General features: G+C 42.3%; 1 protein-coding gene across 1 annotated transcript; it reads right to left on the minus strand.

Annotated features, from left to right (window-relative positions):
- Nucleotides 1–2,175: 2,175 nt before the first annotated feature.
- ARMH2 (armadillo like helical domain containing 2) lies at nucleotides 2,176–8,666 on the minus strand. Its single transcript, XM_010365199.2, has 2 exons — nucleotides 7,250–8,666; nucleotides 2,176–2,698 (listed from the first exon to the last, which is right to left on the minus strand). The coding sequence occupies exons 1-2, from the start codon at nucleotides 7,545–7,547 to the stop codon at nucleotides 2,271–2,273; spliced, it is 726 nt and encodes a 241-aa protein (XP_010363501.1). The 5' UTR covers nucleotides 7,548–8,666; the 3' UTR covers nucleotides 2,176–2,270.
- Nucleotides 8,667–11,518: the final 2,852 nt, after the last annotated feature.

Genomic DNA, 11,518 nt, shown 5'->3' on the forward strand with positions numbered 1-11,518 from the left:
AAAATTTAAAAAAAGAAAAAAAAAAGAAAAAAAGTAATTCCTGACAGTAATTCAGTATCTAAATGGAGCTTGCAGTTTCCAACCCTTAATCTATTCCTATCAACTAGATTCTAGTTGAGAAACTCTACATTCCACACTTCACAAAACCACAAAGAATGGAAATGCTCAGCAGAACATAGCTTTTTCTGGTCTAAGATCTGAGAAAATTCTCCTCCAGATCCTTCTTAAGGAAACCCCATCTGATGATGTGATTAGCATCCTCCACAACACTCCTGTCCCAAATACAAGTGAGGATCACGAATCTACGTTACTGTGTGTGTGTTTTTTTAATAGCCCCCTCTGTGTCTAACACTATAGCACAGCTCAGTCAAAGCAAGTCTGTGAAAGATGAAAGTACATAATTCAATGTTATGGTTGCAACTGAAGCTAGAGAAGCTAGATTCTCTAACTGTAGTTAGAGAATCAGGTACATATCCCTTAGGCACTTTTCTGCCAATATTATTTTTTCGAATAAAATTTTTGATGAGGTTGGTTAACACACATAGAGTGCAGGTATTCTGTTGCAGATTAGTAGACAAAACAGAGAGAATAACATCTTTTTATGAAAATCTAAGAGCCTACCTAACTTTAGGCGTTGGAACACATGTGCTCCATCTCCATCCAGACATTTGTGCCAGTGGAGCTGCTGCAGGTGGAGGTAGGCAAGAGGAGTGCCAATTCCAGTGCTAACCCAGTCAGCCCTATGTGCAACCAGATCATGCTCTGATAGCTCGAGAACCACCTCAAAAGCACCGCCACCGGAGGTTCTGTACTGAAATAGGGCTGAAAGGATTCAGGTGGGTCAATAGTGCCTGCTGAAGGAGGTGGCTGTGGGTGGGGCTAGGATTTGGCTTTTCTGGGTGCCTTGGTTTAATGTCATCTAATAACTCCCAAAGTGCATCATTGCTCCTAACAGTTATATACATGATGCATCTTCTGATGAATTTCCATTCTATGAACTTAATTTTTATGAGGTCTTTTTTAAATTTTAATGATTTTGTTTTACCACACAGAAGCATATGGTTAAAAAAAAAACCAGCATATATTTTTTTCCAATGGGAAATCAATTATAAAATACATATTTTTAATCAACTTCAAAAAAAGATATATTAGAAAATAAGAGTTTCATGATTTAATGGTAGACATTGAGGATATACATTCTCTCTAGCCTTTGTATAATAGGTGGCAAAAAATAATATTTCAGTTCTGTAATTTTACGAGTGTTCATGTTTCTGCCCCATGAGTTCTTCTTGCTCTTTGCCCAGACAGAGCAGATTTATCAAGACAGGGGAACTGCAATAGAGAAAGATTTTAATACACATAGAGCTGGCTAAATGGGAGACTGGAGTTTTAATATTACTCAAATCAGCCTCTCTGAAAATTTGGAGGCTAGGATTTTTTAAGGATAGCTTTGTGGACAGGGGGCTAGGGAATGAGGAATGCTGACTGGTTCCATTGGGGATGAAATCATAGGAGGCTGGAACTTGTCCTCTTGTGCTGAGTCAGTTGCTGGTTGGTGACCATAAGATCAAAAGAACCAGCTTGGCAGTCTGGGTGGTGCCAGCTGATCCATCAGAATGAAGGATCTGAAAAATACCTCAAATACCAATCTTAGGTTTTTCAATACTAATCTGTAGGTGCAACTGGGGAGGTTGGAATCTGGTGGCCTCTGGCTGCATGACTCCTGAGCCATAATTTCCAATCTGTGGCTAATGTGTTAGTTTTATAGAAGCAGTCCAGTCCCCAAGCAAGGAGGGAGTTTGTTTCAGGGAAGAGTCTAGGTAATCATCTTTGTTTCATAAACTATGAACTAAATTCTTCCCAAAGTTAGTTTGGCCTATGCCCAGGAATGAACAAGGGCAGCTTAGAGGTTAGAAGCAAGGTGGCGTCAGTGAGGTCAGCTTTCTTTCGCTGTCAGATTTTTCTCACTGTCATCATTTGTGCAAAGGTGGTTTCATTCATATTCCCCATTGTATCTAACGGCGTGCTTTAACATCTTTATTTCCTAATGGGAGAGAATACACTCATGAGCAAGCTCAACGGGCTCTCTCTACGAGGTAATTTTAAACAGCATTGCTTTTCTGAAGTTTGATTATTGCCGTTAACTGTATGAAAATCTATACAGAACTCTTCAACTACAAAGGAAAACATCGACTTTTATTGTTTATTTCAGTTTTCCAGGGTAATACAATGGCACAGAGAGCTGCAACATGTAACTGGATTTAGAGAAACTAACTCCTGTGAAAACCAATTAGGAAATACAGCACTTCTGCAAAATTCTCTGTCCATCCAGACCAATTCTCAGCAGCCAACATTTGCAAGTGATATTTTAGAGCCCTGTGCTCTTTAAGCTCCTTGACGTAAGACAAGTTATTGCATGTCATGACAGAGAGAACGTAACAAGTCCAAAATTTAAGGAGGAGGTAGCTGTTTATTTCACTTTTGATAGTAGACTCGAATCTGCCTTCAAAAAAATGAACGAGAATAGGAATAAATTGCAGACTTTGGGCTCTTTTCTGGCTGACAGGGTTTAAGTAACACCAACATGCCACACTCTGGAGCAGCAGGATCTTTATTTTTGGTGCCACCTCCTCATCTTGCAATAAGTGAGCCACTTCTTTCATGTACTCAGCTGCAAATTTCCCAGCAGGTGGTCCTCCTGTAAAACAAGCATTTGCATTTCCAGAAGTATTTGGTGTATCTAGTAGCTAATAACACTTTGAATGCTCCTATATGTTCATATTCTCGTTGCCCTATAGAGGATACTTTGGATACTTTGAATTTTCCTGTCTTTTTCCCTCACCTCCCATGCTGCTGCCATGAAGACCAGAAAGTGTGTGTCAATAAGCAAGCAGTGATATGAAAAGCCTGGGAAGGTCTCTGCTTGCTGGTCTCCTCCCTGGTTCCTTTAAGCAAGCACCCAGGAGTGAGTATTTCTTTCTTTCATTTTTTCTTTTCTTTTCTTTTTTTTTTTTTTTTCTGAGCACATGTTTGCTAAGTTTAATTCAACTGTTACACCCCATTCTGCCTTGTAAAAATAACAAAACGCTCCTATCAAAATGACATTGTGATGTGAGTACAGGCTTTTTGTTTTGGTATAGCTCTAGAAAAATGTTGGCAGCGAATGCACTTAAGAAAAGTGTTAAGGCTTAATACAAATACAGACAAGTCATTTCTCAGTGCAGCTTAGAGGGTGAGGACAGGATGCTAGGTTTTAAACCTTCCAAATACAGGCAGTCCCCAACATACAGACATACAGAACACCTCCCAAATGCAAATGACAGCCACAGAGCAAGACTTGCATGTGCAGGAACTCCTCTTCTCCCGGTGACCAGACGAAGCACTCTGAATCCCGCCCCACAGTCGCGCAGAGGGAAAGAAGGCAGGACAGATGCGAGAGAAGTAACGTCAGGGGCTCCGTCCCAGCTGCCCAGAGGCTTCTGCGAAAGTTCCTATTTTCCTCATTCCCATCTCTGGTTTCTCCCACCACCCAGAAGTCCCTGCCAGGAGCAGAAGTAAAGAGTTTTTCCTCTCACCTAGTGGACAGCAGGGGCTGGGAGAATCACAGGGCCCAGTATGGTCATGTCCTATTTCTTCCTGGCAATCTGATTTGGAATTCGTGAATCATTTTCTCAATTAAAAAAAAGAAGTTATAAATGGTAGTTCATTTCCACCATTAAACTGTTTCCTTTTAAGTTGCATCAATGACTTTGAAGCTAAACCACATGAGGTGTGTGTAGAGTCACACAGTGTTTCTTGGCTCCAAAGTCTACAGGCAATCAAAAGGGGGGAGCTGTCTTTGGTTGACAAAGCCTTGTGCAGACCCCTCAGCGTGCCAGGTGTAGGAAGGGGAGCTTGGCAGGCAGCTTCTGCAGGCACTTAAGCACTGAGGCAACATGAGCCTAACTGGACATGGCTGCTGCTTTTCTAAAGTTTAATAATGATGATGTTTCTAGCACCAAGTATTAGCTTTATAGGCACTCAGAGCAAAGCTGCCACCACCCAGACATTCTCCTCTGTTAACAGATGCCCACCCAAGGACAGCATGAGAACTGAGCCTGCAGCCCTTTAGGGAGATGGGAAGGGGCTTCTGCCTGAAGATGAAAGCAACACCACCTTTGCCATCCCGTAATAGCTGAGTGAGCAAAGCTCAGGGAATTGGACAGGTGTGACTTTGCTACTGAACGCTTTCATCTCCTGGCCTAAGGTCTGTAGTCTCTTCCGGAAGCTTGTGAGTTAGATCCAGAGGTTTATAAAGCTTTGTAGAGGGTGGCCTACACAGCTCTTCTTCCTCTTTGGTGTACCTGAACAATGGACTTTTTTCTGGAAAGGTGTCAGAAACAGACCAGAGTCAACAATCATTTATGTAAAGCTGGTATTTAAAAATTTCTTTTTTTTTTTTTTTTTTTTGAGACAGAGTTTTGCTCTTTTTGCCTAGGCTGGAGTGCAATGGCACGATCTCAGCTCACTGCAACCTCCACTTCCCAGGTTCAAGAGATTCTCCTACAGCAGCCTCTCAAGTAGCTGGTATTACAGGCATGCACCACCACGCCCAGCTAATTTTTTGTATTTTTAGTAGAGAGGGGGTTTCACCATGTTGATCAGCTGGTCTCGAACTCCAGACCTCAGGTGATCCACCCGCCTTGAGCTCCCAAAGTGCTGGGATTACAGGCGTGAGCCACTGTGCCCGGCCAAGAGTATTTCAAGGTGAATAAAACCTGGTTGCGTTCGCTTAGCAAATATCCCTCGTGGTCTCATTCTGGATTATCTGCCTTTAGTACTGGTGGGGGAAAAAAAGAAGGATCCCAGAGCATTAGTGCCAAGAGCAAATTGAAAGGTTGAGCAGCACTGTCAGGGACTGACTGGCGGGAGGGAGGTTTTCCTGAATTTTTGTTCGTTGCTGTCTTGTTCCCCTTACACATTTCTTGCCTCAACTCTTTTGCAGCTATGGGACCAACACGACCTTACAAGATTTTTCTTGTTTAGCCACTGACCCAGCCTGGCCCTAGACTGTACTTTCACCATATACCTGAGCCCCAGTGCAAATCTCAAACTCCAAGGTACTAGCCAAGAGGACATGGGATGAAGACTTTTTAGGTGGTATGGAGTAGCTGACAAAGCTGGTCGGATTCTTGCCACTGGAGGTTTTTTTTTTTTTTTTCCTGAGACAGGGTCTCACTCTATCGTACAGGCTGGAGTGCAGTGACGCGATCTCAGCTCACTGCAACCTCCATCTCCTGGGTTCAACGTGCCACCACACCCGGCTAATTTTTGTAGTTTTAGTACAGACGAGGTTTCATCATGTTGGCCAGGCTTGTTTTGAACTCCTTACCTCAGGTGATCCACCCGCCTCCACCTCCCAAAGTGCTGGGATTGCAGGTATAGCCACCACGCTCGGCGCCACTGGAGTTTTGATCCCACTTGGATTTCTCTTACTTGTTCTCCACAGGTCCATGGTCCTAAGAATATTCTATTCAACATTAAAGCTTTACCTGAAGCCTAGGCAGAGGCCCTTTCCCTAGCTTCCTACCAGAACAACTAAGGCTAAATACCATCAAATTAAGGAATTCTGATCCTTTCATAATTAGCTAGCTCTTCCCACAAATGGTGAAGATAGCTACACAGGAAACTCACCCCGCCCCATGTTGGGGGAGCCCTTAACCCCCACTCAGATGGGTGCATCTCCTATGTTTCCTGTCTCCTTTCTAGCTCTGTGCCAGTGGTTCCCGGCCATTCTGGCAACAAGGATTCCTTTCACTGTTTTCTTTCCTGAACTCCATTCTTTGAAAGATTTAGTCTATCAAACTACATCTAAGTAATTCATCTTCCCACTTAAAACTCAGTCTAAGGGCTGGGCGTGGTGGCTCATGCCTGTAATCCCAGCACTTTGGGAGGCCGAAGTGGGTGGACCATCTGAGGTCAGGAGTTTGAGACCAGCCTGGCCAACATGCTGAAGCCCCGTCTCTACTAAAAATACAAAAAATTAGCTGGGCATGGTGGCGGGCACCTGTAATCCCAGCTACTAGGGAGGCTGAGGCAGGAGAATAGCATGAACCCTGGAGGGGAAGGTTGTTGCGGTGAGCCGAGGTCGCACCACTGCATTCAAGCCTGGACAACAAGATTAAAACTCCATCTCAAAATCATAATCATAATCATAATCATAATCATAGGCCGGGCACAGTGGCTCATGCCTGTAATCCCAGCACTTTGGGAGGCCGAGGTGGGGGGATCACGAGGTCAAGAGATCAAGACCATCCTGGCCTACATGGCGAAACCCCGTATCTACTAAAAATACAAAAAAAACAAAAAACAAAAAACAAATTAGCCAGACATGGTGGCAGCCGCCTGTAATCCTAGCTACCTGGGAGACTGACGCAGGAGAATCACTTGAACCCAGGAGGCGGAGGTTGCAGTGAGTCGAGCGCCATTGCACTCCAGCCTGGGCAAAAAGAGCAAAACTCTGTCTAAAAAAAAAAAAAAAAGACAAAAAAACCCCACAAAACTAATAATAATAATAAACATAATCAAAGACTCTTATAGCCACCAGCCAGAGCTTCTTGTTAGGAAATGTGTTATTGAGGACAGTCTATAAAATCTCATTACACATCCTAAAATTTATCAATTAGAAAAAAATGGAGTGAGTTTGGACTTGATGATTATTAGAGCAATGTGTGTTCAAACAGTTACCACTTTATTTTCCACTTTGCTTTCTAGTCAAGTATACATTAATCGTTGTCTGTCACTAATGCCCCTATTGGCTTACCTAGTAAGTGTCTTAAGGGTATTAAGATTTACTGATTTTTCTAAGATATTTACTGTACAATGCATAAAATAAAAAGTAAAATATCAGGTAGTTTTACTCTGCATTGGAATCAAATCACTAGGTTGAAATTATATCAAATCATTGTAGTCTTTGATTTTTTAAAATGTTAATGAGAAGTTTGATAGGCATTTTAGTACATATATATTTTAATTAATAAAAATGGGAGACATTTAATTAGTAGTTTATTTGATGGGCACATTCTTTTAAAACATGAGATCCTTGAGGATAAAATAATTAGTAATATTTTGGGCACAAAGACAAAAAAATTTCATCCAATGAAATGTTATCAGAATTTTAAGATTACAGCTAAGAAAAATTACTAAACTACAGTGTTATAAAATGAGTATCATGAAACACTCATTTTAGCACAGCCAGTTAGATCAGTACCTGTGAAGGCCAGCAGTCCAATTTTCTGGGCAGCTTGAGCTCTCTTCTCAATGGGTAGGGATTCATTCATCAACACTTGACCAAGTACAACAATTTTTTCCTTATGAAAATAAGTCTCAGCTGAAGGGATTTGTTTTTCCTTCTTCTTAACAAAAAAGCCCTTAACAGTGGCACACCAGTATTTCTGGAGATGCCGACACAGCCCCGCAAAATACCCATACATGTTAACCCAAATTTGCCTACAAGAAAATCGGCTGTTAGCCATTGTGGAAAAAGGCCAATGGTCCTTCAGGTGCATCACTGGCAGTCACAGGAGTTCACAATCAAGAACTCTGGACTACATCACTTAGCAACACTGTGGAATGGAATATACAAACCAGGGAAAGCAATAGATGCCTAAATTCTTCAGCTTGTCATTGAAGGCCTTCTACTATTTAGACTAAATCAATTTTACTTTCATTTCTCTGGTGTACAAAACCTCAACTTAAACTTGTTTCCCCTAATGCACATACATCTCACTATTGTCTTTGAACCTTTGCTCAGGCAGGGTGTATTTGGAACTTGCCCATTCTAGTCTGATTATTCCAACATGTACTTTGCTTCTTTCCATCAATCTTTCATAGTATTGTTACCTCTTTTGCTTGTTTGCTACCCAAAGAGAGTTCTCTACATCATAGATTTATCTTATTTTGCTGAGAAAATAGAGCAATGAAAAGACACCTTGCATAACTCTTACCAGTGCATTCATCCACCTATCTGCATCTGCGGTACCCATAGACTCTGACTTTCCTCCTGTTACTATGGATACTCTCTCTGTGCAGTAGATGTCAATCAGCTCCTCTCACCTCAAGAATGTTGCTCTACAGTTCTTCTCTTATCTTGGTAATTTTTCCATCTCAACTGGACCCTTTGCATTATCAACAAACACGCTATACTTTTTTTCTCATTACAGAAAGAAAACTCTCTTGACTTCATTTGCTTTCTCCCCGCAGCGACTGCACATTCACTTCCCCGCTCTCCTTTACAGTATAGCTCTTTAAAGAGCTGCTATACTCCCCATCTCCAGTCTTCCTCATTCTTTCTTGGATGAATTCCAAACAAGATTTCAACCCCATGACTCCACTGACATTGCCTGTTACGGTCATTGAATTGTCAGTCTTTGACATTTGACACTCCTTTCTCTCCGAAACACATTTCACCCAGCTTCTAAGATATCACACCCCTAATTTTTCTCCTCCTGGCCACTCATCATTTTCCTTTACTGGTTCCTCTTCTTCTTTATGACCTCTAAATATTGGAGGCCCCAAGGTTCATCAGTCTTTGTATGTGTTCTTTTTTTTTTTTCTTTTGAGACAAGGCTCTCTGTGTCCCCCAGGCTGGAGTGCAGTGGCATGATCTTGGCCCACTGTAGCCTCGACCTCATGGGCTCAGGTGATCCCCCTACCTCAGCCTTCTGAGTATCTGGGAACCACAGGTGCACACCACCATGACCAGCTAATTTTTCTGTAGAGATGAGGTTTTGCCATGTTGCCCAGGCTGGTCTTGAACTCCTGGGCTCAAACAATCCACCCACCTAGGCTTCCTAAATGCTGGGATTACAGGCATGCCACCATGCCCGGCCCTTTTTCTTTATCTATACTTCCTAGATAAGATAAACCAGTTTATGGCTTTAACTAGTTACCCATATGCTGAAGACTCCCAATTATATATATTATGTATATATTATATTAATTATATGTATATATAATTTTTTTTGAGACATGTTGCCCTGTTTCCCAGGCTGGAGTGCAGTGGCCCAATCATAGCTCATTGTGGCCTTGATCTCCTAGGCTCAAGTGATCCTCCTGCCTCAACTTCCTGAGTAATAGGGACAATAGGCCACCACACGTGGCAAGTTTTTAAATTTTTTTTTTTAAGAAATGGGGGTCTCACTATGTTGTCCAGTCTGTTTTGAACTCCTAGCTTCAAGCAATCCTCCCACCTTGGCCTCCCAAAGTGCTGTGATTACAGGCATGAGCCACTACGCCTGCTCCAATTTTATATCTTTAACTGGATTTCTCACCTGCACTCCAGACTCATATTCAGTCATAAGCTTGATATCCCCATTTGAGTGTCCAAGACGCTTTTCAGTTTTAACATATCCAAAACTGAGTTCCAGGTCTTCCTCCCTAGACCTGCTGCTTCTCAGTTTCTGTATCTTGGAAGATGGTATTACATCCTCCTAGTTGTTCAGATAAAAAATTCTAGATTCATCATTGGCTTCTATCTATCTAACATCTCATTTTCAACTTATCAACGAATGTATTGGCTCTACTTTAAAACATATCCCAAATTTGAGACAGTCTACAGAATATACCTGCATATGCTCTTCAAATATATTAATGTGTGAAGGCTTAAAAAATTGGGGTTACTCTGCTACATTAAAAGAACCTGAGAGACATGACAACTAAAATAAAAATGTAGGCCGGGTGCAGTGGCTCTCACCTATAATCCCAGCACTTTGGGAGGCCAAGGCAGGGGGACCATCATCTGAGGTCAGGAGTTCGAGACCAGCCTGGTCAATATAGTGAAACCCCTTTTCTACTAAAAATAGCCAGGCGTGGTGGTGCATACCTATAATCCCAGCTACTCAGGAGGCTGAGGCAGGAGAATCACTTGAACCTGGGAGGCAGATGTTGCAGTGAGCTGAGATCTGGCCATTGCACTCCAACCTGGGTGACAAGAGTGAAACTCCATCCTCAAAAAATAAAAAATAAAAAAAAAAATGGCTGGGTGTGGTGGCTCATGACTGTAATCCCAGCACTTTGGAAGGCTGAGGTGGGCAGATCATCTGAGGTCAGGAGTTCAAGAACAGCCTGACCAACATGGCGAAACCCCATCTCTACTAAAAATACACAATTAGCCGGGCGTGGTGGCGCATGCCTGTAATTCCAGCTACTCAGGAGGCTGAGGCAGGAGAATCGCTTGAACCCAGGAGGCGGAGGTTGCGGTGAGCCGGGATTGTGCCATTGCACTCCAGCCTGGGCAACAAGAGTGAAACTCCGTCTTGAAAAATAAGTAAATAAACAAAAGTAAAAATGTAATCGCTGCTTGGATTCTGTACATAAATACGTGTGTATGTGTCTGTGTGTGTGTGTTTGTGTGTGTGTGTATGCTGTAAAGGGTATTACTGGGACAATTCGGAAAAACAGACCTTCCTTGTCCAATAAGGTAGGCACACATGGCTGAGTATTTGAAATGTGACTAGTCTCAATTGAGATGTACTGTAAGTGCAACATGCACCCTGGACTTTGAAGACTTTGTAGGAAAAAATTTAAAATATTTCAATAATTTTTATATCGATCATATTTTGAAATATTTTATATTAGGTTAAATAAAATATATTATTACAGTTAATATCCTCTGTTCTTTTTTCTTTGTCTTAAGTGTGGGTACTAGAAAATCCAAAGCACCAAGCGTGGCCTCTTTTCAAGGCTTTTGTACTTATTGTTGTGCAAGGGAGAAAACAATTTCTTTTTTTCCCCTTTTTGGGTTTTTAGTTGAGACACTGTCCTGAAAATAAAAGTCAGATTAACAAAGAAAAATAAATGGAAGTTTATTAATGTGTGTCGTACCCAACGCACAGGAGAGACTTCAGTTCAAAAGTATTTCTCTCTCTAAGCAGTGGCTTAAGGGCTTTGCTTAAATAGTATTTTAACAAAGAGCCACAATCCTATCTAGTGACAAGACAAAGACAACACCATCTTCAGGCTTCCAAAAGGTGAGAAAATGCGGGAAGGTGGCCGGGCGCGGTGGCTCAAGCCTGTAATCCCAGCACTTTGGGAGGCCGAGACGGGCGGATCACGAGGTCAGGAGATCGAGACCATCCTGGCTAACACGGTGAAACCCCGTCTCTACTAAAAAAAAAATACAAAAAATTAGCCGGGCGAGATGGCGGGCGCCTGTAGTCCCAGCTACTCGGGAGGCTGAGGCGAGAGAATGGCGTAAACCCGGGAGGCGGAGCTTGCAGTGAGCTGAGATCCGGCCACTGCACTCCAGCCTGGGCGACAGAGCGAGACTCCGTCTCAAAAAAAAAAAAAAAAAAAAAAAAAAAGAAAATGCGGGAAGGTAAATTGATGGGAAGAGTGAAGTCTATTCCCGGGTCCTCTGGCAGTGCTGTCTCTGAGCTTTGGTTACGAGCTGACCAAGGCAGAAAGGAGACTGTTTTAACCTCTTCACTATAATCTCCAGCATTTTAGGGAGGAATATTTTAGTTGCCTCCAGTTGCCT

This window comes from Rhinopithecus roxellana, chromosome 4, assembly GCF_007565055.1.
Source record: "Rhinopithecus roxellana isolate Shanxi Qingling chromosome 4, ASM756505v1, whole genome shotgun sequence".
NCBI classification, from domain to species: domain Eukaryota; kingdom Metazoa; phylum Chordata; class Mammalia; order Primates; family Cercopithecidae; genus Rhinopithecus; species Rhinopithecus roxellana.